At 46.5% G+C, this 26,826-nt stretch overlaps 1 protein-coding gene across 1 annotated transcript; it reads left to right on the top strand.

Annotated features, from left to right (window-relative positions):
• Positions 1-23,891, top strand: Rpia (ribose 5-phosphate isomerase A). The gene is made up of 9 exons (XM_052719569.1): positions 1-284; positions 6,642-6,702; positions 8,528-8,583; positions 13,857-13,916; positions 15,322-15,386; positions 16,141-16,209; positions 16,826-16,967; positions 18,113-18,212; positions 22,952-23,891. Exons 1-9 carry the CDS (start codon positions 21-23, stop codon positions 23,044-23,046), a joined length of 912 nt encoding a protein of 303 aa, XP_052575529.1. The 5' UTR covers positions 1-20; the 3' UTR covers positions 23,047-23,891.
• Positions 23,892-26,826: the final 2,935 nt, after the last annotated feature.

Here is a 26,826-nt window from a genome sequence, read left to right as displayed (position 1 = left end):
GGCTGGAGCGAGGTGGCGGGATGCAGCGCCCCGGGCCCTTCAGCACCCTCTACGGGCGGGTCCTGGCCCCACTGCCCGGGCGGGCGGGGGGCGCGGCCTCGGGCGGGGGCGGGAACAGCTGGGGCCTCTCGGGTTCCCACGTGCAACTGCCGGGGCGTGCACAGTCGGAGACCCGCGGCGACAAGGGAGGCTCGAGCGCGGGCGGCCCAGCCCCCTCCACGATGTCCAAGGCCGAGGAGGCTAAGAAACTGGCGAGCCACACGGCGGTGGAGAACCATGTGAAGGTGGGCAGCTCGTGGCGGCGTGATGGCTTCGTGCTGCGCGGCCAGGGTGCGCCTGACGCCTGAAAGGGCGAGGGCTGCGAGAGAGGGGAGAGGGTGAGCCTTGTACCCGAGTTCACGCTGCCCTTCCGAACCCCTGAAAGGCCTTTTAGACGTCGAATCGGTGGGTGTCAACTCTCCCCCAAATAGAGCCTTTTCCCCAAAGACTCCCTGTCCAGCCGGAACTGAGTGTACAGTGGAGCCTGGCATTACCCTGATTATAGAGTTTGTCAGGCTGTTATTGCCTGCCTCCTAATCAGCCCATTGAAAATGGTGAGCCCTGAGGCTGCCTCGAGTTCTTCACTTCCCACTTACCGGGAAGCCACTGGAGAACTGGTTTGCAAAGAGTTTTGAAATTTTACTCCCAACAAGCTTTTCAGCTCCTCCTGCTTGGGAGCTTGAGTGCAGTCTTTTCAAAGAAGTCTTGCTGTTTACAGGGCCGGGTGGACACGACATCTGGAGGTGCTGCTTCTTAGGTGGGGTCCAGGTGTTTAACAGTTGCTCAGTAAGGTTGTGTCCCCATTTGCTTGTTAAACGGCAGGTGTGGTGCTAAGAGTGGACTCTCAGTGTAGGTGGGTTTGCCGTCCCGTAGCAGGTTAATTATCTTAGTTGTATCATTTCTGTTGCCCTGTGGTGGAGTTTCCTGGTTTTGTTTAACACTTCTTAGATAGGGTTATCAGAACACATTTCTCCATAATAGGAAGTTTTTCTTTCTTTCTTTCTTTTTCATTTGTTAGTGCTGCACAAAGTTCCTTTGCAAAGATGATGTTCTTAGAGCTTTTTCTGTCTTCCTGCCAAGAGCGAGGGCGGTCTGAGTGGGTGGGACCGGGTCTGATAACCTCTGGCTCCTCCTATTCTATAGGACAGCCATACCACTCTTGTTTCAGGCAAGGCTCCTATGCTCTTCTGTTCTGGTGTAGTTTTTTGCTACTCTAGTTAGCATAGGATTTTATACTCGAAATAAGAGGGTGTTTGAATGTAAAATGTGTAATTTGGCTCTGTGTTTGGAATTCAGTGCCACAGCTGTAAACCTGGGACAGTAAAGTGAAATTTCAAAATACCTCCATGAAGTGACTTAATAGATTGATAAATGAAATCTATACCTTAGGAGAGCCCATTATCTAAGTTATTCTGTTAATGTTTAGTGGCACATATCTCCCTGACCTTTGCTTTATGGTTATATTTTTGATTAAAATAAAGTCTGCAAGCCTTCATGTCATGGTAGAGCCCCCAAACACTGGATTCTAGCTGTATTCAAAGAAGTAACCAGGGAATACTTGGGAGATCTCTGTTGGATTTTGGAGCTTTCTGTTAAAATAGGATTGTTTGTCTTGCAGGGTTTGATTCAAAGGACTTCACTATTTCAGTTTTCCTTGTCTTCTGAGGATACTAGGAGAGGCCAATTTCCTCTTCCTATTTGGAGACTCAGGCTGGCTTTGAAGGCTTGTGCTACCACCACCTTCAGTCTGGTTTTGAAATCCTCCCCTCCTTCTGGCCAGGAACTTGATATGTGGGCCATGCTGGCCTTGAGTGCTGGGATTAAAGGTGTGCACTACCACACAGCTAGATCCTCCTGATTCCGCCTCCCAGGTGCTGGCATTATAGGCATGTGGCACCCACTCTGCTTCCTCTGCTTGACTCCCAGACACTCTATGTGACCTATGTTCTAGTCCTCTGTGCGTTTCTCTTGCCTAACTCTAGGAGCTCTGGGAGGAGCGTTATGGTTATCTACACATTCAGTGTTGGGTACAGTGAGACCTGCTTAGGCAGTGTTCAGTGGGTTGTGTGGAGTGTGGGCACTGATATGGTGGTTGTGGATTACGGTGGCCCTTTTCCTAGGCTCTCTGAGTTTGCGGTTTCCAGTCCCCCCAATCTCCAGAACTGTTTCTACTTCAGCGTAGATGGAGAACTCCGCTGTTGAATCTTTGTCGGCAGGTCCAGACCTCCCTGATTCTAAAAGTGTAGTTATCTCAGATGGGCTACTGTGCATGTCTGTGCTGTCCTCGTGGTCTGTTGCTTCATGTTGAAGCCTGCTTTGCTAACACACTGTTCCAGACTCATCAAATACACCAGAGCCAGTCTCCTAGATTCTTGAGATCACCCCATTGGACACGATGACATGCTGGTTAGCATTGCCCATTAGAAGGGCTGTCAGCTGTTGGGCCAGTTTGCAGGCAGCCTTTGGCCACTTCTAGTTGGTTTTGGCTAGGGCACTGACTCCCGGGTCTGTCATTTTATTTCAAGGTGGCAGGCTCTGCAGTTTGTCTTCGAGAATAGAGCCTGTCTGGTGTACTAGGTTCGTCTGTGTGCTGCTGCTTGACTGCCGGGAGCGACATGAGCTAAGCTAATGAGGAATTGATAATCAGATTCTCAGCATCAGGCCAAACGCGAAGGTCAGGTTAAGTTTATCTAGGCTTTAAGAAATGGAGATGTTCACCATTATTTGAATACTTGACATCTTGAGATATTTGGCTGTTGTAAATGTTTTGTGTCCTTAGGTTCCTTGAGTCCCTTGTGGTTTTGGTTTTGTGGGGGCAGCTGATGACTTTATTAGGTGCATTGCTCTTGTGAAGGCATCCTGGCAGGTAGAATCTACAAGAGTTTGGAACTGTATGTTAATCTGGGCTTCTACTAGATTAGAAACAGAAATTGCTGGGTGTGGTGGTGCACGCCTTTAATCCCAGCACTTGAGAGACAGAGGCAGGCAGATCTCTGTGAGTTTGAGAGGTGAGACTGTCTGAATAAACTAGCAAACACCCCACAGAAATGGAGTCTCCCTCACTTCTAGTGCTCCCCCTCCTCCTGCAGCCGCCTTTTGCAGGCTGTTTCCACCCAGGAGAAGGAGTCCTATTATGTGTCCTCTAGCCAGGACCTCCACTCTTCCTTCCTTTGCTGGTGCAGGTCAGGATGACGGCCTGCTTCCTGTTAGCATTGAGGATCTCTCTCTGTAGGAATTCAACCTCAGGAAGATCCTTACTGTACTGCCCCAGGGGTCGTGATAAAGTAGTGAAGGCCGGCCGGCAAGAAGTTTACCCACAATGGCACTGTCACAAGCATGTATGTGTGGAGACAACTCAGCTACAGGGTGAGCAGGCAAGAACACAAACCAGTTTCTGACAGAGACTAGATTGGCCAAGGATCCTGGGTTTAAGTGCCTGTGTCTTCCTAAAGCTTCAGTGAGGATTTCCTTGCAACAGTAGAATTTCCCTGTCCCTTATTGAAAAACCCCATAGCTCGTACAGTGTTACCATTAGAGGTGCTTTTACCTTTGATTTGTAAACTTCTTTATGCAATAATCTGACAAGACCCCCCTCCCCAAAGAAAAAACCCCACAGAAAATGATGGATAAAGTCTTATGTAGGTGTTCGAGGCCCAGCTAGAAACATTTTTCAACGTGTTAAGTGTGTGATTGCCGTTAGGATTTGATTTGTTTTTCTAAATTCTTGGTACTTGTTGGTCATTTTGTGTCTTTCAGTTTTAGATATAGTCTAATTTTGAGAAGGACCAAATGAGGCATGGGGCTCTGGGGATTGGGGGGATGGGGGCTCTGGGGCTCTGGGGCTCTGGGCTGTGGGCTGTGGGCCTGCCCCTGCACATTACTATGGCTTTTGTACTGTGGGGATGAAACGGACGTTTTAGCTGCAGCCCTTAGTGCCTCCTACGAGGAAGTTTCACAATGGCCTTTCCCTTGCCAAGTGAATTACTAATAGTTGTCCCACTCTGAGAAATTTGAGGTGCAGTGCTGTTTCCGCAGTCGATCTCCCTGAATTGTTTAAAGTGAGGGTGTGTGTGGTTGATGGGGTTAAAAGATGATTTTCTTGTAAGGTAACATGATAAGGATGTTAACTATTCTTACGTCAGTATTTTATTCAACTCATTAAATTAGTGGGACATGAGTAAAATGAACTGAATTTTTAAAGACCAGAATTTATTGTATAATAAATGTAGGATAATAACCACTTGCACCTCATGGAACACAGTGAGCTGAGTTTTATGGGTAAGATTTCTGACAGTTTTCTGTGGATTGAAGTCAGCATCTGTGAGCTGTCAAGTTGCACACACTCTGTAGGATCAGCTAGTACAGGCAGGGGCCAGAGTTCTGTGAAAGGAGTCTAGTAATCTTTGGCTCATGTCAGAGTCTTCAGTTTTTTCTTGTAGTGTTGCACGGATCTGTGGAGTGGGTTAGTGGGTCTCTAGGTCATAGGGGCCATTGTGAAACTGGGCTTTATGTTAAGATATACAAGTCCTCTTGGTAATGCTTTTTTTTTTTTTTTTTTTTTTTTTAGTGAAACAGAATTTTTCTGTATAACAGTCCTGGCTGTCCTGAAACTTGCTTTGTAGACCAGGCTGCTTCCAAACTCTGCCTGCCTTTGCCTCTTGAGTGCTGGGATTAAAGGTGTGCTCCACCACTGCCTGGCAGTATTGCTTCTTGATGGAAGGCAAATGTAGGTCTTCTAGGCCAGTGGTTCTCAACCTTCCTAATGCTCCAACCCTTTAATACAGTTCCTCATGTTGTGGTGACCCCAACCATAACATTATTTTCATTGCTACTTTCATAACTGTAATTTTGCTGCTGTTTTGGATTGTAATGTGAATATCTGATATGCAGGCTATCTGATATGTGACCCCTGTGAAAGGGTCTTTTGCCCCCCTTTAGCCCCCAGAAGGGTCTCGATCCACAGCTTGAGAACCACTCTTGTAGGCTGTGTTCAGTTTTAACTGTGCTCTGGTTGGTGGTTTCGCTCTAGCCTGAGGGAAGGTGTTCCCAGGAAGTTGCTTAGGAACCAAGCTCCATATTTATTTTGATAGTGTCCCTGTTTTATTTTTTCTTTGTGGTCCTACCATCTGGTCATAGGTATCTTCTCTTTCTTAGGATGGCAGGCTTAGTGTTGTGGCACATGTTTCCTGTCCTTTGTATTTGGGAGGCAGAGCAGGTACTAAAGAGACTACTTCTTGCTAGGGGCCCACAAGGTGACTAAACGCAGGATAAAAGCCTGTCATCTTCTGCCTCCATCTGTATCTGCACCCTTTACTTTGAGTTAAACACTTCCTTAATTATGCATACAGGCATGTTAATCATTCAAGGAGTGTTGATCTAAAAACCAGTGCTGTGCCTCATCCTGCTTCAGGGTTGAAGGTAAAGGAGCAACTTGCTGCCCTCAGCTTTTACCGTGTGCTCTTCCAGACCCTCAAAAGCACCGGGAAGTCTCCAGTCATTTTCCTAGACCTGTGTTTCAGGAGTGATGGAAGCTAGGCAGACACTGTGATGAAGTCATCCCCAAGCAGGAGCTGCCATTTCATGGTTGTTTCCTTCAGCAGTGAGGATGTCTTTGAAGCACCTTGTAGAATCTTAACCGAGACAGTGATCAAACAGAGCAGAGTTTGAGCAGCATTGCTTAATAACGTGTCCCTCTTGTCCTCTCCCTCCCCTGCTTAAAATCAAAGCTCAAGTCAGTGCCCTGAAGATGGCTGAAATGCTTGGGTTTCTCTCCTCAGTGGAGTTACATTGAGTAAAATCCTGCCCTGCTTTTTCATCATTACATCTGCATCTTTGGGGCGAGGCTGGACCCAACATGTTAGTCCTGAGGACATGTCAAGCCTCCTGCCCAGGTTCTGGCTATAGAAATGCTCTGCCTGTGAAGACTTCCTAAGCTTTCATTCTCTTCCCATGCAAAGGTGGGCCCCTTGGTGTTGGCTGGACAGAAGGAAGATTGACTTCTGAAGTCACTTCCCACTCTCCCTTCTTTTACTGAGTTTGGCAGAGCTCTGGATGGTGGGCATGATGTGTCCCTGAGGTTTCTGTGTGAAGATGATGGTCTCTGCCTTCTACGTCTTGAGTTTGTGTGAAAAGGCAGCCAGAAAGCCCAGCTTTCCACCCTTACCCTGGCTGTTTTCCCTCTCCCCTCCCTCCCTCCCGTCCCTCTGTCCCTCGTCCCTCCCTCCTCCTTTCCTTTCTCATGTCCTCCCTTGGATTGGCCGAGATCTTTAATCACTGTTATTTGCAGGCCGTTTCTGTGAGGCCAGCTTCAGTTAGTGGAGAGTTGCTGTGTGGTGTGAATAGTTGAGCTGGTTGTTCCTACAGTCATTCATGTGTGTAGTGAGGACGGTGAAACGGGTGGCATTAGTGCCACTGGACAGCAGGATCAAGGACAGCTTCGGGGGCAGGGGTTACACAGCTGTAAAGCAGGCATGGTGCCCGTCTTGCACCTGTGCTGGTGAACTGATGGTCACGATGATTTCAGTGCTCCATAAGTCTAGGCCAAGGGAGTAAAACTACCGTTTGTGGTTTGAATTTTGTTTGTCCTTCCCTCTCTTTGGCAGAATAACCAAGTGCTGGGAATTGGAAGTGGTTCTACAATTGTCCATGCTGTGCGGCGAATAGGTATGTTCTTAGACTGTTACTGGATGTTTCTTGTGTGTTTATGGGGGTAGGAGGTGGGGGAAGGGAGGGAATGGGCAAAAGTTTGGCACTTGTTAAACCCCCCCCCCCCCCCCCAGCCTTACAGAGCCGGGAGGAGCAGGCTGTTCACCTGAGGTTAGTTGAGTGTTTCTGTTGTTCTCTGGAAAGAGGGATTCTTGGCCCTCTTCAGCTGACTTTGGAGGAGCCCTGCCTGTGTTTAATTTACTGTGTTTAGCTAAAGAGGAGGAATTGACTTAGGTGAGACCTTGCAGAATTTGATGGTGCACACCCATCAGGGTTCCTGTATGTATTCTCAGGTTTCCTCTGAAGCCTGTGTATTCTTCAGGCAAATTGAGGTCACAGTGTCCTGTCTATGACCCTAGCAAGGATGAGGCTCCTCTAGTTGGTGGCTGGTTTTTGTAGGTGTTGACTTACTCTGATTGGGTTCTGTTGGTGCTTAGGAAAGGTTCAAGCATTATCAGCTCCCATGGCTGCTCAACAGGTTCTGCTGCCCAGCTCTTTGCTGGTAAAAACAAAGCCTGGGAGAGGCTTGCCCAAATGCCCATCTTTGACAGGTGCCAAGTGCCAGGGCCCAGGAGGCAAAACCCAGGTTCCTGTTGTGATCGGAAAGTGTATTATGGAGGTGATGGCTGATGGGAGATTTAGTGACCAGCACATAACTACCTTAACCCTATGTATGGAGAATCTTATGGCACAGGAATTGGTATGGATTCACAGAAGTGAGATCTAAACCTCCCAGGAGACAGAGTTGATTAAAGAGACCTGATATTTTAAGAAAACAGCTTTTTAAGCCTCATTCAAATTAAGATTTCCTGAAAGTTTAAGGTAAATAACCAAATTTAGAATTACTAGATACCTCTGTCAACCTTAATCATCCTCTGGGGCCTGTAGATCCTTTTATCTTATTAAATGCAGGGTGAAGTTCTGATGTTTTCCTGGAAAAGGCAATGTAGGATTCTAGCTTAGATTGAAAAGCAGGCTATCAACCACACCTTTAATCCCAGCATTGGGGAAGCAGGGGCAGACGGAGGCAAGTGGATCTCTGAGTTCAAGATCAGCCTGGTCTACAGAGTTCCAAGACAGCTAGGGTCACACAGAAACCCTGTCTTGAATCCCCCTCCCCATGTAACCCCCCCCCCCCCCCAAAAAAAAAAAGGAAAGGAAAAGGAAAGACCACCAAGGACCATGTTCCAGCCGCTGGTTACTGTGTGACTACAAGGTGATTTACCTCTCAGTGACTCAGCTTCCTCGTGTGTATAGAGTAGGGGTGATAGTTCTAACTTACCTCTTGGGCTGGCAGGACTTAAAAGGCTGGTGTATACACAGCCATTAGTAAATGCAGACACATAGCAGCAGGATCACTGAAATCGCTTTTTCTGAGGTCACTGCTTCCCTCAGGCCCTCTGGTGTCCCTGCCTTCTGAGGTGTCAAGTGAGGTCACTAGCTTTTTCATCAAAGATGGGAACACCGAGGCAGCTGTCAGTGGGAGAGAGGCCCTTCCCCTTTGGTTGGCTTTGAGAAACACACATGTGACAGGAAAAATCAAGTGCTAGCCTCGCAGTGGTGGCGCACGCCTTTAGTCCCAGCACTCAGGAGGCAGAGGCAGGCGGATCTCTGAGTTCGAGGCCAGCCTGGTTTACAGAGTGAGTTCTAGGACAGCCAGGACTATTTCACAGAGAAACCATGTCTTGAAAAACCAAACGCCTCTCCCCCTGCCAGAAAAAAAAATAAGAAAAATCAAGCGTGGGGAGTGAAACACTTACCAGTGTGACTCTTGTCTCCACAGCTGAAAGAGTGAAGCAGGAGAATCTGGACCTCGTCTGCATCCCCACGTCCTTCCAGGTATGTTACATCCTCTGTCTCCGTCTGTGTCTTCACCACTGCTGCCAGGTCTTCTGGGTCCCTGAGAAGGTGGACTCGTGGCTTTGTATTGGCATCACGGTTGTTTTCCTTGAGAGAGCCAGGCACAGGGGAGAGGCTGACCACAAGCACTGCTCTTGGGTGGTGTAATTTTTTTGAGACAGAGTCTCAGTATAGCCTTGACTGCCCTGGAACTCACTGTAGAGCAGCTTGGCCTAGAACTCATAGAGATCTTCCTGCCTCTGCCTCTTGTATTGGAATTAAAGGCGTATGCCATATGTCCAGCTGGTGGTTTAATTTTATATGTGTTCATTTTCTTCAAGAATATTTCCTCATGAGGTAGGCACTGTGGAGTATGCAGAGACAACTGTGTGGTCTTCAGCCTTGAGGACTACTACTCTGTTAGTGGATGAAGCCAAAGGAATTTGTGAAGTTTAGTAATGCAAGTAGAGTATGCTCTTTGATTATGCAGTGGCCAGAGTTGGGTGGGGAAGCAGTGGAGCTGGGGAAAACTGCCGAGTAGATTGAGAACCAAGGGGATAGGGCCGTCTGTTTTCACCTGACTTTCCGGAATTTTGTTAAGAATTGCCATTGTCCACCAATGATTGTTTCGATTGGGACCCCCCAGAGAATGGCTTTACAAGTGGATTTATAAGAAAAGAAGTTGATTATTCCCACAATGGCCATGTGCAGGCGGGAGATCTGGGAACATTGGTAGCTGCTCAGTTGAAGACCCTGGAAACCCTTAATTTTCTCTGTTCTTCCCTCACCCCCTCTCACTTTTCCTTCTCCATTTGATCCTCCTGTTCTGGCCCCACTCCCCCAATCTATCCATGACTGTCGTATTTCCCCTTCCTAGGGTGATCCAGTTTAGGTCTCTTACTCTATACCTAAACTCTGTGGCTATATGGATTATAGTCTGCTTATCAAAGACTTAATAACTAACATCCACAGATAAGCGAATATAAACCGTATTTGTCTTTTTGGGTCTGGCTAACCTCGTTCAGGATGATTGTTTTTTCTAGCTCCATTCATTTACCTGTGAATTTCATTTAAAAAAAAAGTAATATTCCATTGTGTAAATGTACTACATTTTCTTTATCTCTTTATCTGTTGATCCCTTCATCCACTTTCTGGCTCTATGAGTAGAGCAGTAATGAACATGGTTGAATAAGTGTCTCTGTGGCAGGATGAAGCATCCTTTGGGAATGTTGCCATGAATGATATAGCTGGATCTTGGGGTAGATGCATTCCAGTCTTTCTGATGAACAGCCACACCGATTTCCATAGTGGCTTGTAGTTAGACTTTCTTTGGACTGCCAGCTCCTGAATAATTACATGGAGACTTTTTATTATGAAAGCTTGGCCTTAGCTTAGGCTTGTTCCCAGTTAGCTCTTAAAACTTATGAACACGTTTATATTAATCTACGTTCTGCCATGAGGCTGTCACCTGTCCTCAATACAGTACGTCCAACTTCCTCCATGTCTAGCTGGAAAATCTCCCAGGCTTCAGATTCTTCCCAGAGTTCCTATCTCTGCCAGGAAGTCCTGCCCATTCTCTCCTGCCTAACTGTTGGCCGTTTAGTTCTTTATTAAACCAATCAGAAGGTGCCTTAGGCAGGTGAGTTAAAACAGAGACATCTTCACACAGTGTGATCAACTATCTATATCCCACAACAGTGCCTGTCAGGTTTATACTTGACAGTCGATTTGCCATTTGTAAATAGGAGGGATTGAAGGAGACCCCCACACAGCGGGGGGCTCCCTCTCAGACCAGATTGGGCTCAAACCACACCCCAAACACCTGTTTTCACAGAGAGATCCTTTATTAAGTGGGGAAGAAAAGTTAAAGTGACTCAGGCAGGAAAAACAGCAGCAAATGACCTTGCAGGGGTAATTTTTAATAAGAGAAAAAAGAGGGAGGTCTGTGTTAGAATGGGCTAGCAATCTTTTGATTGCTGGACTCTAATGCTTTGATAGTTGAACCTTGGTAGTCAGCCTCAGGAGGAGGAGGTGGCCAAATAAGGGACTAGACTTTGGGGGCTAGCTTAAGGAATATAATCTGTTTTTAAAGCAAGGCAGAGGGAATGGGAGAAAAGGGCAAGGCCTGCCAGAGGTACATGCTCAAGTGGGCTAGTGTACCTTCAGGGCTACTAATTTATATATTTCAATTTTGTGCCCTACTACTTTGCTGAAAGTGTTTATCAGCTGTAGGAGTTTCCTGGTAGAATTTTCCAGGTCACTTATGTATACTATCACCCTCTGCAGTTAAAGATACTTTGATGGGCTGGAGAGATGGCTCAGTGGTTAAGAGCACTGACTGTTCTTCCAGAAGTCCTGAGTTCAACTCCCAGCAACCACATGGTGGCTCTCAACCATCTCTGGCGCTTATAATAAATAGCTAAATCTTAAAAAAAAAAAAAAAAGATACTTTGACTTCTTCCTTTGTAATTTGTACCCCTTTGATCTCCTTCAGTTGTCTAATAAGAATATAGTACTTCAAGTACTATATTGAGTAGGTGTGGAGAGAATGGGCAGCCTTATCTTGTTCCTGATTGTAGTGGAAACTGCCTTTATTGTGTTGAGGTATGTCCCTTGTATACCTAGTCTCTCCAGAACTTTTATCATGAAGAAGGGTTGGATTTTGTCAAAGGCTTTTTCTACATCTAGTGATAATCATGTTGTTTTGTCTTTCATTCTGCTTATGTGGTAGATTACATTTACTGATTCGTGGGATGAAGCCTAATTGATCAAGGTGGATGATCTTTATGATATGTTCTTGGATTTGGTTTGCAAATATTTTATTGAGAATTTTTGCATCTGTGTTCACAAGGGGAATTGATCTGAATTATTTTTCTTTATTGGGTTTTTATGTGGTTTGGGCATCAGTATAACTGTGGCCTTGTAGAATGAATTGGGCAATGTTCCCTCTGTTTCTCTTTTGTGGAATAATTTGAGAAGTATTGATGTTAATTCTCCTTTGAAAGACTGGTAGAATTCTGTTCTAAAATAATCTAGCCTTGGGCTTTTTTTGTGTGGGAGACTTTTAATCACTACTTCTATTTCACTAGGGGATATAGGTCTGTTTAAATTGCTCTTGAATTCTGTTGGTGAGGCTTACCTGTGAGGTTCCTCTTCAAGTTTCTAAACTTTTGTTTCCAGTTTTCTTTCATTTTGGGTTTTCTTTATTGATTCAGTTTTGCTTTCATGTCTTGAGTTGTTTATTTTATTCCACAGTTTGTGTTTTCACAGAGATTATGAAAGGATTTATTTACATCCTCTTTAAGGTCCCTGATCATATTTATTTTTAATAGCCATTTGAAGTCCTTGTCTTGTGCTTCATCCATATTGCATTTCTCAGGGCCTTCTGTAGTAGGGTTGCCGGGCTCTGGGGGAGATGTCCTGTCCTGGCTGCTATTGATTGTGTTTTCACTCTGGTGCCTAGGCATCTGGGTCTGGGATGATTGTACTTCTAGGTGTTGATATCTGGTCTTGTCTTTGCTGGTTAAGTTTTCTGTTCTTTGGTTCCTGTTTCCCTCTCTGGATCTTAGAAGTGTGTGGTGGCTGTGGGTTACTGGGTTAGGGAGAGCTTCTGAGTCTCTGCCTGATGTGGTACTGGGGATCCCGGGTAGAACTTGTTTTTAGGTGTTGGGAGCTGACATGCAGGAATGGGGGTGGCGCAGTGTAGAGGGCACACAGATAAGCACTGGAGAAGCCAGGAAAGGTTAAACCTGCCACTTATCTCTTCAAAGGAAGAAGGTGCTTACTTAGTCTTCCGGAAAGCTGGGGAAGAATGGAGTTCATGACTTGGTGATCCTTTGCTGTCTGTAGAGCCAGCTTTACTCGTATCCCCCAGAATTTATGTTTTACTTATCCAGGATGCTTTCCACCTAAATCTTTTTTTTTTTTTTGGTTTTTCGAGACAGGGTTTCTCTGTGTAGCTTTGCATCTTTCCTGGAACTCACTTGGTAGCCCAGGCTGGCCTTGAACTCATAGAGATCCGCCGGCCTCTGCCTCCCGAGTGCTGGGATTAAAGGCATGTGACACCACCGCCCGGCTCCACCTAAATCTTAAGCATTGCTTCTAGGCCATAAAACCCATCCTTATGAGTGATGTCACTTGTATTTTACAACAGCCTAAATGACTTCTGTGTTATCTTAGGGCCATGACTTCTATGTTATCTTAGGGTCAGGCCAATCCTGACACCATTCTCCCTAGACCCCAAATCCTGGGCACTATCTCTGAGTGAACATGTTCATCTTTGTGAAAGAAGCCAGATAGATGGACTTTGTAAAGAATTTCAATGTAAACATGTCTTACATTCTGTTATACTCAACGGGACTGAGTTAATTGTTATCAGAAAACTCCCCCCCCAAAAAAAAAAAAAGTTGTGCTGTGTTTAAATATGGCTAAAATAAATGACCCGATGTAAGACTCTGGAAGTTTGAACCAGTCCTGCTGAACTGAGTTTCATTCTTACCTCACCCTGATCATTTCCCTGCTGGCCATAAAGTTGCAGCCCCCTCCCGCAGTGTAGAAGGGTGGGGTGGGGTCTGCGAGGGTCCACAGGAGGGAGAAAGCTGTGTCTGCCCCGAGGATCTGATTCCCTGGCAGTGTGGTTTCCAGGCAGAGCGGCTTGGGTGTTGGCGGATGAGACAGAGGTCTGTGATTAGGAAGGAAGCTGTAGGAGAGAATCTGCTTAGTTCCCTGGGAGTCTGCTTTTCCATTTTTGAAGTTCTCCTGCCTCAGCCTCCTGGATCTTGTATTTTGTGGATTTGGGTCTTATTTTCGCTCCCGACCCTTGCCCATGCTAGGGATCTAATCTGGGGCCTTTGGCATGCCAGGAAAATGCTGCACCACTGAGCTCCATTCCCAGTCCTTGGTCTTTTGAGACAGGGCATCATTATTTTAACTCAGGCTGGGTTTGAATTGGCTGTGTAGCTCAGCCTCCCAAATGTACTGTTAGAAGTTTTAGGAGCATCCTGCCATTGTTTCCCAAATCAGGGAGGGGAAGCTCTTAGCTCACCTGGAACTGTCTTCCCTGGGTGCTGCATGGCTCCAGTTCCTGGAATGAAGTAGTGGTCAGCATTGCTCTTTGTGGGGCCAGATCTCCCACCTGTTGGTAGCCAAGTTTGGGATGTTATCAGAGAGGCCATAGGCCAGTCTTTAAGATTTGAAACATCAGAAGAACTCTGCAGACCCTTGCCATATTTTCAGAGTAAATGATTGTGGTTGTTTTTTCCTGCCCTCCTCAGGCCAGGCAGCTTATATTGCAGTATGGCTTAACCCTCAGTGACCTGGATCAACACCCAGAGGTAAAGGGGGGGAGCAGGGGAGGGAGGGAGGGAAGGAGGGAGGGAGGGAGGGGAGACGATGACAGAGGATTGTGTCTTTCCCCCTTTCTTGTGGCCCCTAGTTGTTCATGGGCTCCAGATATCTTGGCAGGTCCAGAAAACATTAGTCAATTATATTCACCTTTGTTCTGGGAACTTGAGTGTTAATTCTGACAAATCACAAGCAGAGAGGTGGTTAATTTCCAGTGTAGGCATAGTATAGGTTAGCTTCCCTGAGATTTAACCTCTAGGAATCAGTACATAGTAAAGGAGATGTGGACAGCTCCAGGATTGGTCCATGGATTCCTGAGAGTTCCTTCTCATAAGAGAGCCAGCCTGCATATCTCACACCTAAGCAGAGGAAAGAAGTCATATCTGAGGCAGCCTTGGCTACTTGAAAACTAATTAAAGTTGGTATTTGTGGGAAAGACTGTTAAGTTTAAGGATAGTCACCCAGGAGAAATTGAAGGTGGGTGTGGAGAGTGAACAGAATCCCCTGTCACCCAGGCCCACCTGAGCTGTCATTAGGTATAGAGCTAAGTTTAATCTAGACAGTGGGTACTATAACTATCCAGTGAGTGGATGTGGAAAGGTATGTCATTTGTTTAAGTGGCAGAAGCAGAATTATAACTTGTACACTTCAGGCTCTAGAGCAGTGTTGTAGCAAGAGGCTAGGTTTGTGCTTAGCTGCAGAGACTCCATGGCAGGGCCAAGAGAGGATCTTTGGAGGAGAAGATAATAGACATGGATGTGTGGCACATGTGGGTGTTGCCCAGACTTTCTGGAGTGATTTGGGCATAGTGGGGCAGGCATGGGGTGGAGATTTGACAGGGTCTAGTAGCCATGCCATGGAGTACATGGTAAAACACTGGGAAGGACCTCCTGGGGATTTCTGTGGGCAGAAAGTTTCCAGTTCAAGACTGTAGTGAGTGTTTGTCATCTTCAGAGATGCCTGTTAATCTTCTTGTCCATTTGAAGTTGCCTGTGTCTGTCCACGTTAGTGCCGCCTTTGCAGTCAGTTTTCCTGTGTCCTGCTGCATATCTGCATATGGTCCTTCTGAGGGCTCCCAACTACAGTATCTTAAATGTTTAACCCTCACCTGTCACCCCCAGAGTCAGTATTTTGACTCCTTTGGGAATGCATGCTACAATTCCACTTTGTTCCTGGAGAGCAAAGGAAGCAAATGTGGTGGCCAAGAGCTGGACAGTGTGTGTCTCAGCCCCTCAGCCCCTTTCCCTTGTGACCCTGGCAAAGTCTCTTGGGTGGTTGAGTGGAATTACTGGGCCTAGCTGTGTTTAATGGAGCTGCCGAGAACCTGATGAGCTGTTGCTGCTTGATCAGGTTTGGCACAGCATCTCAACTCAAGAGGCTCCTTCTCCCTCACAGATTGACCTTGCCATCGATGGTGCTGATGAAGTGGATGCTGAGCTCAATCTCATCAAGGGCGGTGGGTGAGTGTTGTGGGGCTTGGTTGCTGAAGAGACTCTGTCACCTAATCCTTAGCAAAGCAAAATGGAGTACAGAGTAAACAGTTGTCCTGGATACATGTATTTTGTCTTCCTATCAGCACATTGATACCATATGCCTCTGAGTCAGCCTGGCATTTCTGACAGGCAACCCGGGCCTTTCAGTGAGATGGTTTATCTTGCTGGGTTCTGTGTACACACACAGCACAGTCTTGGGTTAGACTGTTAGGTCTGTGACTTTTGTGTTAAAACTGTGAAGTCTGTGATCAGTTGGGGGTACTCTTCCTTTATTTGGAAACATTTATCAGATTGACAGAAATCATGGTTTTCTATGTATTATGTAATCCTGGTTGCCCGTGTGAAGTACTTTAGCTGGGGAGCAGTGGAGACAGGCCAGACAGTTCAGTGTCTGGGTCTTGTGCTGTCACAGTCCGCAGGGCTGTGTTCCACACTGGCCTTCTCAGGACATGTCCAGAGATGTCTCCCTAACACAGAGGGGATGTGCTTGGCCTGAATGGAACCATTGTCTACTTCCTAGGTTTCTCCCAGACACAGGCTAGTGTTTCTGTCGTCCGTTTACTAGAAAGTAGCATGACAGGATTGAGGGTGGCTCTTTAAAAACGGAAGCCAAATTTCTCTTCAAGTGTCAGGATTGAGCACAGTTGGGATTCCTGTGTCTGACCCTAGTCCCCAAATTAGGATTCTCTCACTCTAATGTCACTTTCTTCTTCCCCGTCAGAGGCTGCCTGACGCAGGAGAAGATTGTGGCTGGTTATGCCAGTCGCTTCATCGTGATCGCTGATTTCAGGTACCGTTCCAGGGTTCTGTGCTCCAGCTGAGTGTCTGTGGGTTCCCAGTCTCATCCCCTTGTGCCGAGAGGGAAGCTGTGGAGGAATACAGGAGGCAGTGACTCCTCTGTTATCATAGCACTCTTGCTACAGCTGAGACTTCATGTTTGGGGGTGGGGAGGAAGCACTGTCACCCTGTCGGCAGAGCTCATCTGCATGTGTCACTCATTAGGTTTTCAGAGGGAACCTCAGGAAGCAGGCCAAGCCCTGGCCACAGGCGGTGACTCGGCATGTCCTGCTTCCTCTGGGGTCAGGATTGCCACACGTGACTACTGTGTTCAGTCTTTGTCCAGGCTGAGCCACTTGTGCTGAACATGTTAGAAGAGGTACTTGCATATGTATTTACTCAAGAAAAGCCAGAGCTGCAAGGAAAACCTAGGCTAGTCAGTAAGCCAGCAGAGCAGCTTTTAACATTTTTGCCACATTATTCAGGTTTCTCTGTAGTGTAAAGCAGCCCATGCTTCTGAAGCCCCTGTACTGTTCCTGATCACGTCCCCTCTAGCTCTCTAGCTAGCCCCTTGCCTGAATTTGGTTTTGTACGTTGAACTTACTTGATTTGATTGACGTTCTTTCCAGGAAAGATTCAAAGAACCTTGGAGATCGGTGGCACAAGGGGATCCCTATTGAGGTCATCCCAATGGCCTATGTCCCAGTGAGCCGGGCTGTGACCCAGAAGTTTGGGGGCGAGGTGGAACTTCGAATGGCTGTCAACAAGGCGGTAAGTGGCCAGGGAGGTTTCCGAGCACCCTGGCTCAGTGTGCCCCCGTCACCCTTTCTGTGGCGGTTAGGCCCCTGAAGCCTGGGGGTGCTGTGCGTGTCCCCCCACCCCCTCCACCCCGTATAGAAGGGGCGTGGTTCTCCCTGACATTCCCAGGGGATCCTTGCGGTCTAGACTCCCAGTGAGCAGCCTCTAAACACTCTTTTGGACGCTCTGTGGGGCAGAAGGTTTTTCAGTTTCCCTGGTATGATATTTCCCTCTTTTCTCATCCTTTTTGAGGCTATCCGTGTAAGAGTACAACTCTCATCTCAAAGAGCATAAGAAGTAGTTTACTTTAGAGCCAAATAGGAGTAACCACGGTCTGGGAGTACAGGGTTAGGTTATTCCAAATCCTGCATTCCAGGGAGGTAATCGTTATTCAATTTGTACAGAGACAAAACAAAGAAGTTTACAAATGACACCTTTAAAATACATTGGAAACATCAGGTAGGCAGGTCACAGAAGAAAGGGGAGATCTTAGCTCTAGGCCTCAGCCCTGTCTGGTAGCATTCTTAGTCTTGTTTTGTTTTTTGAGATGGGGTTTTTCTGTGTAGCCTTAGCTGTCCTGGAACTCCTCTGTAAACCAGACTGGCCTTGAACTCAGAGATCCAGCTGCCTCTGCTTCCCGAGTGCTGGGATTAAAGGCGAGTACCACCACCACCTGGCTGCTCCGTCCTTTTAAAGAGACACTGATGGAGAAGGTGTGATGTGTGAAGTCAGTACAGCCTTATTTTGTGGTTTTGGTGGTGTTTATGCTAAGCTTTGAGATGTAGTGATGTTGGCGGTCATTTTGTTGGATGCTTTCCCTCTGTAAGTTGAAAACTTCACTCTGTTGAGCTCTTCCTGTTTGCATCTCTGTCCCCCTTGTTGACACTTGAGGAACAATAAGGTTTAGAGAAGCCAATGGCTCCTCTTAATTCCATACATATGGCGTTAAGACTTAAATCCAAGTTGCCAAAACTCCAAAGCACATGCTCACTACTGCTTTACAGCACCACCTGTAGGAAGCAGAGAGCGGAGCCCGTCAGTTAGGACACTTGTCAGGTTGTCATCTTTCCTCTGCATACCTGTGTTGTCATCTTTGGTCACTGGAAATTCTCTTCTAGGGTCCTGTGGTGACAGACAATGGGAATTTTATCCTGGACTGGAAGTTTGACCGTGTCCACAAATGGAGTGAAGTGAACACAGCCATCAAAATGACTCCAGGTAACCTGAGTAGTCTTCATAGTCACTCTTCCTTCCATAACTCCCTGCTCTTCTGGCCACAGGAGGCATGATGGACATGTGCTGTGTAGGACTTGTTTCCAAGAACTCACTTTATACCATGTCTGGGGTTTTAACTTGAATCACCTCCCTCCCCTTGGCTTATGTAATAGTCTTGATGTGTATGTATTTTATAGTCTGTTTGAATTGAGATAGTCCTGGAGCTGATGGAAAGCCAGAGGGTGCTTGCTTTGAAATAATAAGGTCACCATCTCTGGGAGAGATCCTGCCCTCCTTTTCAGGGAGTTTGACTACAGCTTCTTTGACCTTTTTAGGGAAAAGTAGCTCAGTTCACCCACGTTCACTGGTTATATGTCATAGGCAAGATGCTGTGACTGTGTATACATGGAATTGGTCTTAGATTAGAACTGATGTAAACCCGGGGAAGGCTGTGTGAAGCCAGCCTGCAAATACTAAAAGTGCTGATTCTGCTATTTAGCAAGAGTTTAGTTCACTGAGATTCCTTTTTTTTTGGAAGGTGTGTTGGGGCAGTTTCATAGAAGTGATATTGATCTGGGTATTAGCATCACATTATCTAGACACTGCTTAGCGTTCTAAAAGGTTTCATTGGATTCCCACTTGGATGAGGTAGTTACAGGGCACAACAGAGGCCTAGAGCTAAGCTAAGTGGGTTGCCTAATAACTACAGCATCAAGGTGGGAGCCCTAGGTTGTGTGCCTCTTGACCTTGACCTTTTAAGATTTGTGTTATTTTTATTATGTGTCTCTTTATGAGTATGTGCATTCTAGCGCAGGTGCCCATAGAAACCAGAAGAAGGCATTTGTTCTGGAGCTTCGGTAGTTGTGAGCCTTCCGACATGACATGGGTGCTGGGAATTGAACTTGGGTCCTCTATAGGAGCAGTATGCTCTCTTAAGCACTGGGCTATCTCTCCAACTCTTAGACCCTGAACTTGAATGCTTGCTCACTTAAGTGCCATGCTGAAATGAGGCCGTATGATGTAAGCCTAGACTTTAGCCAAGGGATAATTAAGTAGGAGTTGGGGGAAGATTGGATGAGCTGGACTGAGATGAAGTGGAGTCCAGGCTTAAGAAATCTGAGTGTCAGAGCTTGTAGGAGGGGATTAAAGGAGGAGGTGATTTGAAAGGCATCATTCTTGCAGTGCTGAGGAACTGTCTAGGTCATATGTGGGTAGTGAGATAGATAAAATCAGTTTATCAGAGTGTGGGGCTGAGTGGCTGCTGGGAGAAGACCACTTGGACGAAGATTCTGACCTACCCCTGCTTTAGCTGTGTGAACTTGGAGCCCCTAGCTAACAGCAGTGTGCCTCAATTTCTCCTCTGTAAAAGGGCCAATACTAGTACCTACTTTTGTAAACGGTGGTGGAACTTTCTGTCCTGTTCACTGGATCCCAAATACCCGGCAGCTGCTTCCCAAATTACCACACAGAGGCTTATATTATAAATGCTTGCTCAGGCTTATTACTAACTAGCTCTTACATTTAAATGAACCCATTTCTATTAGTCTATTTATTGTCACATGGTCCGTGGCTTACCAGTCCTCTGGCATCTTGTTCCTTGGGTGGCTGTCTCACGTCTGTCAACCCGCCCTCCTTCCTCTGAGTCCTCAGTTTGATTGTCCTTATCCTCCCTTGCCATAGGCCCAGACAGCTTTATTATCAACACACATTCACAGCGTACAGAAGGACCATCCCACAACATACCTTATAGGGTTGCTGTGAGGATTAAATGAGTTAGATTACCACTTAGAACAATGTTGGATGAATAAAGTCCCTAGGGAGAAAGGATACACTATTGTCGTCATTAATCAACTACTTAGTGCCCATGTAGTGACACACACCTGTAATCCTGGTACTTGGGAGGTAGAGGCAGGATGATTAGGAGGTCAAGGACTTCCTTGGCTACATAATGGATTTGAGGCCAGCCTGGGCTACATGAGACATTGTCTCAGTGCCCACTGACATTCCCTCCTTTTTTTTTTTTTTTTTTTAGTTTTTTGAGACAGGGTTTTTCTGCGGTCCTGGCTGTCCTGGAACTCACTCTGTAGATCGGGGTGGCATCAAACTCAGAGATCCACCTGCCTCTGCTGGGATTAAAGGCATGTGCCACCTCCCACCCCCCAGTTTTGTTTTGTTCCCCCCCCCTAGATTCTAAGTTATTTATGTTAGTTGGGAATGAAACCAGTGTGACTATTTGCTGTATAATAAGGCAGCTACTTCTTCCAAGTCCAGCCTCTGTTAGTCTTTAGTCTTGTGACAATATTTTCTCTATTAATTAAGTACAGCAGGTGAATTACTCTGTTGCTTAGTGTGACCTCTCTAAAAGACCAAGAAGGCAGGAGGAAAATGGTGTGCAGGTCATGCTTGGTGGCAGAGTGCATTTGACTCTGCTAATACAGACTGACCCAGGGTGGAATGGGAAGTCGGGTTCCTCCTGTGCCCACTAGGGGGCTCTCTTGCTCTTCCCCAGGTCTTCCTTGGCTTTTGTGACTTTGAAGTGTTGTATGTGAGGAAGTTTTGTCCATGTTGCCTTTTACTGAGCATGAAGAATCTGTATCCTTGAGACATCAGAGTTACAGCTTAGAGTGAGGAAGCTGGCGTGTTACCACAGGTCCATCCATGTTTGTCGTTGGCTCTCCTTTTCTCTTCCTTTCTGCCCATTAGAGTTGCTGTTGGAAAACATCCAGGGAAGAGGAACGGCAAGCTTTGTTTATTCCCAGGTGCATTTGCACAATGAGACACTCAGAAAGCAGTCCCTCTGTGTGTTTCATGGCTCTGTCCTCTGCCCACATTCAGCATGCTCTGCCCTTTCCTTGATTTTGTTAGGGGTGAGGGGATCAGTCAGTCCTAGCCCCTTACTGATTCGAGGTCCTAGAATCATGCTGTAGACAGCTGCCCTGATACTTCTTGTAGCCTTTGAGGTGGTTGACTGTCTCTGGGGCCGATCGAAGCTTCTCGGTTGTGCTCCGAAGGTGTTCATCAGAACAAGTGTGAGCGCTGCTTTGTCCGTTTTCAGTAGCTCTAGCTGTGCAGGCAGTGTGTGCCCGGACCCTCCTTCTTCAGCCACTCCACGCCAGTTTGCTGTGGTGAGAGCTGTCCACAGATGTTTTAATTTACTTATCCTTTGGAGATTACCTTGTTCAAAACTAGGAGTAAACAGTGGCAAGTCACCCCCTTCTTTTTTACGCAGCTAGTTACCCCGTCTGAAGATGGCTGGTGTTACTAAAAGAACAGTGTGGTCTGTTCTGAGGTGATCTTCCACAGAAACAAAGGTCGAAACTCCCCTGCCTTCCCCACTTTAACCCAAGTAACGGCACAGCGTGCTCAAGCTGTGTTCTGCCCTCTCTCATCCCAGCTTACTACATGCTGACTCACGAGAGACTAGATCCCTGCTAGTGGTCATGTGCGCATCAGCCTTGTGCTAGCATGGAAGTACTAGATCAAAAGATCAGTTTCTCTTTACAAAATGACATTAAATGCTACCCACATTAAGAGCCCCCGTTTACCAGTGCAGGGAACCAGACGCAGGCCCCTGTTTCCCTGTACCAGGTTCACTACCCTTTGATAGTTGGCAGTGTTATCTCACTGTAGGACATGTGTGTTTATAGACATTTTTATGAAGGCCGTCTATAGTTAGTTAATTCTCATTGCTGAGTAGTCCACTGTCAGTGTGCATGCACAAACAAGCATGTTGATATATTCACGCTACTCTGTTTATATGTGTGTATGTGCAGAAGCCAGAGGGCAATGCTGTGTGTCCTGTCTTCCTTTGAGTCAGGTCTCTCACTGACCCTGGAGCCGGATGATGGCCAGCAAGCCTCAGCAATGCTCCGGTCTGCCTTCATATTCTAGTCAACTGTCATTGCTTACCCTGGTGATCGAGTAGTCTTTCATGCCCTGTTGCTAGTGAGCTTGAATGCCTTTTTAAGTGCTGGCTTTTTGGGATTGCTCTTTTTTTTTTTTTAATTAATTAAAATTTTTAGATTTTTTATGCATATAGTGTTCTGCCTGCATGTATGCCTGCAGGACAGAAGAGGGCACCAGATCTCATTACAGAGAGTTGTGAGCCACCATGTGGTTTCTGGGAATTGAACTTAGGACCTCTGGATGAGCAGCCAGTACTCTTAACCACTGAGCCATCTCTCCAGCCCGGGGATTGCTCTTTTTAAGAAGTACTTGTTCAAGTCTTTTACTCACTTTTCTTTTGGGTATCTTTTACTTAGTGACTTGAGAAATTGTATTCTGATGTCACCCCTTGGTCAGGTGTATGCTTTATGAATATCTCCTACTCTGAGGAAGACTTTCTGGTCTGCTGGTGTGACTAAAATGCCTGGGAGGAGTGGGGTCTACATAGCATAGTCTTGGGGGTCTCTCTAGAAGACACATGGGAGGATGAAGAAAAGCAGCCAACCTTGACTGTTAAGGATGGCCAGTCAGGCGAGGGGAACAGCATGAGCAGAGGCTCCAGGGTGGGATGAAGCTGGCACATTTGGGTACACAGAGCAAGCCATGATGTAGTGGGAAGAAGAAATGCCAGGAAGGAACAAAGATAGGCCTAGTTTCTTTCAGGTACTGTGTGAGAGAGCAGGGCTTTAGTTCTGTGTTTTGTCTGGTGCTCTTTATGATGTTTGCTCCCAGGGACCCTGGAGGTTTGCCTTGTCTTGGGAAGCTGGACCTCAATGCTCCTATTCTTCATTCTGCAGGTGTGGTGGACACAGGCCTGTTCATCAACATGGCAGAGAAGGTCTACTTTGGGATGCAGGATGGCTCAGTGAATGTGAGAGAGAAGCCCTTCTGACCCTGTGAGGAGCAGGGTGTTCACCTTGAGTCTCCAGCCCAGGCACAGTGGACATGCCTCTCCAGGAGCCTTTGCCTTAATGTACCTTAATGTAGCTGTCCACAGTGCCAGAGGGACAGCTGGCCATGGGTGGGTGAGGGGGTGGTCAAATCCAGTCTTATGAAGTATTGCTATGTGTCTTTTTAAAAAGAAATTTAAATATATATATTTTTACTATTAAAATATTCAGTTTTTTTTATAAAATAGAACTTGATTTTATGTTTTATATGAAACATTTACCAAAACAAAAAAAATGTATAAATAAAAACAGGTGGTCAGGACTGTCTCTGAAAGCTTTGACTCGACCTGCTGGTTAAGCTTCTGAGGTTTTGGATTTGCTGAGAAATAACAACCCGACATTTTCTCAAACCAGCCGGCAGTGTCTCCTGATGCCTTATGGGAAACCTTGTTTACTTTCTTGCCACACTCGGTTCTGTTTTGAGGTTGTTTTCATTGTACCACTCCCAAATCCTAGTTACGTTTTAAGGTCAGGTTTACACAAGTCTGAGTGGAGCAGCGGGGTTTGTAGTGACTTGGGGATACACTCCCAGGTGAGAATGCACCTTCTCTGGGACCCTGGCTTTGCTTGGGTCCTGCTAGTGGGAGCACGTGGTGGGAATCTTTCGCCTGCTGGCAGCGCATAGCATGGCGTGAGATGTGCAGCACTTACTTTTTGTTGTTGGAATGATTTTCTTTCTGTTAACATTGTTTTGTTCCCCTAATAACACTTGTATGATTTGGCATCAGAAGCTGTCACTTCTCTGTGCTGTTTGAAGGTTGAAATAAACATTGTTGTGCCATTTTGACCCTTTGTCTTTACTGCGGATATTGTACTGAAATAAATGGGGATCAGTTTTGCTCACCTGGTTTGTATCATAGAAGAGTGGGAGCCACTCAGGCATCTGAGACAGGCCAGGTAAATGCTTCGGTTCCGGCAGATTATCATCTCCCTTTTGAAACAAGGACCTGTGAGTTCCGGAGGTCTTTGCTGCAGTGTTGATTTTCTCTGTCCACGTGAGGGCAGCAGAGCTGAGCACACGTTTGCTCATTTTCAGCTGCTGTGTTCGACCTTTAGTCATGGAAGTTGATGAGCAGGAAAAGAGACTGGAATTTTCTCGTTTCCCTTAGTCTAGTGTTTAGATAAACTGCCTAGTAAGCAGCAGACCACCTAGAAAAAGCTTCATAGAGATAGGTAGGCCGTGACCAGCTCAGTGGTAGTTCTAGAAGGGCCTCACAGGTCCATTCTGGTCAACAGCCCTGTGCAGTGAGCCCTGGTTCCCCTCATGCTAACGCTGCATGATATTCAGCAGTCATCTCAGTTTACCTCTGCTTTGAAGTTTGAACTCTGCTACACGTGTTGACATCCAAATTCCTGCTGAATCAAGTCTCAGAGGAAAAGCTAACCAGGACCGAGCCTTAAGCGGGCATTTTCCAGCCTCCTGTGGTGGCACACACCTTTAATCCCAGCAGACAGGTGGCTCTCTTAGTTCTAGGCTAGCCTGGTCTACAGAGTGAGTTCCAGGACAGCCAGGGCTACACAGGGGAGCCAAGTCTCAACAAAGGCATTTCCCCCCTTGCTGAATTCTGTTTTTTACTCAGAAAGTGCTTTCTACAGATAGCTGCCTCAGGCGTTGTTATGAAGGCTGGGTTAGGAGTGCATTATTTTTAATTGGTTCATCAACAGCCTTTGTGCAGAATGAGCCGAGAAATTTGATAGAGTAAGTTTCAAAACAAGCCAGTTTGTGTGGTGTGGATTTAACTCATGGATAAAGATAAACAAGATTAGTTGGGTTTCAGAAACACCTGTTTGTTCCACATCACATGTAAATTTCCTGTTGGCTTCACAGGCTTTGGCACATGTGACCAGACTAGGGCTTTTGAATGTTAATGTGAGGTTTTTCTTCTCTTAGAGAAAAACAAAACACCTGGTAGATGAGATAGGGCAATTTAGAGGTAAATTTTGATTCAATTAAAATGCAACAATTGCCACTAAATTATTAAATGTGACCTTGCAAGTGATTCACTGAACAAGCCAAGCCGGTTTCTTATGCTCTATCTTGGGCCGGTAGTACATACCTTAGTATATATATTTAAGCTATATTTATGTAGCCAGATGTGGTGACACACCTTTAATCTCAGCACTTGGGAGGCAGAGGCAGGCAGATCTCTGTGAGTTTGAGCTCAGCCTGGTCTATAGAGTGAGTTCCAGGACAGCCAGAGCTACATAGACCCTGTCAAAAAATAAAACAAAAATTATGTCTGTGTTTGTGTGAGTGTTTGTGTGTGAGTGTGTGCATGCGAATGTAGGTTCCCACAGAGGTGAGAAGAGGCTTTTGGAAACTGGCCTGGAGTTACAGGTGGTTGTGAGCTGCCTGATGTGGGTGTTGGGAATGGAACTGGGGTCCTCTGCAATGGCAGAACAGTGCATACTCTAACCCCTGAGTCATCTCTAGGCCTTGACTGGCTTCTGGGAAAGGTTTGTCATCAAGGCAGGCTGCCACCATTCTGGGAGGGATGCAGGGACAATCACGGGGACTTGGGTAGAGTTGACTCAGTTTTGGCTTCAGCTAGGACTCAAAGTGTGGAAGGAAAGCGGCCATTTCCTCTTTGAACTTGTCCTGTGTGCCAGGCCACTGTTCTGGAACTTGGACCTGTCATCCTGCAACTCCTTTGAGTGTGCCTGAATTTTCAGAGTGAGAAAGAGAGGCTCAGTTTAAGTTCCTGGTTCAGGTTACACCCTGGAAAGCTGAGCAGACTTCTCTGGTTGCTGGCCTCGCTTGTGCTTCTGGGTAGTGGTCCTTTTTATGACTTCGGTGGTGTTCCTGTTTCACCTGTGTTCAGATATGATTGTGGAGGAGTCTGGCTTTTCTTGTCATGATTGAAGAATGGCCTTGCTTAATGGCCACTGGGATTGTTTATGCTCACCAGAAGGGTTCCAGGGCTCAGGTGTGGGTGTCAGGCTGACTGGTAGCCACCCCAAGGCCTGACCGAGAGCTAGACCAGTTGTGCTAGCCCAGACAGCATTTCTCTGTCTTGAGATCCAGAGGGCCTCAGCCTTAGCAGTTCCTCACACCTGTGATTACCTGGCATCGTGCACTTGCCATGAACTGGGCACTGGCGTGGATGACTTGGGGGTCTCAGAAACCCCATGTTACGGCTTCAGCCTCCAGACTTCATTGGGGCTGCAACAACTTCTCATGCCCTGAGATGCCTGACTGCTTACTTCCTGTCACACGTAGCAGCTGATGCAGCCAAATTTAGGATTGCATCAGCCTTCACTCCACTAACCCAGTAATCAGATGATGTTTTGACAGGTTCACTGTCATTGTGTGTTTTTTTTTTTTAGTAACTGAGTTGAATCACAGAATTGCAAAACATTCCAGTATAGCTTAGCAATGAATTGAACGCAAGTGAGTCTCAGCAGGTAAACATGCAGCCATGTTTGAGAGACAATACAATGATTGGCTGGGGTTGGGTGGAGGCACAGTCCAGGGAAGGAAGGAGAGGTCTTTGCAGAGGTGACTCCATTGTTTACTGGACAGTTGTTAGTTAGGCAGGTTGATGAATACAATAAATTCAGGCTGAAACCCCCTTCTGTTACAGTGGGTCACTGAGAGCTTCGGCTCAGCCACAAGGTGGGCAAGGAAGTAGCTGTGTCAGGGAACTGAATTCCTGGCTGGTGGCATCTCTTGTCAGGCTTATCCCAGTGGCAGTCAGACTCACAATGTCCCCTGATGACAG

The sequence above is a fragment of the Peromyscus californicus genome, unplaced genomic scaffold, assembly GCF_007827085.1.
Source record: "Peromyscus californicus insignis strain IS unplaced genomic scaffold, ASM782708v3 Scaffold_6__1_contigs__length_162567912, whole genome shotgun sequence".
Classification (NCBI taxonomy): domain Eukaryota; kingdom Metazoa; phylum Chordata; class Mammalia; order Rodentia; family Cricetidae; genus Peromyscus; species Peromyscus californicus.
Note: the sequence above shows the minus strand (reverse complement) of the source record. Positions and strands in the feature narration are given on the sequence as shown.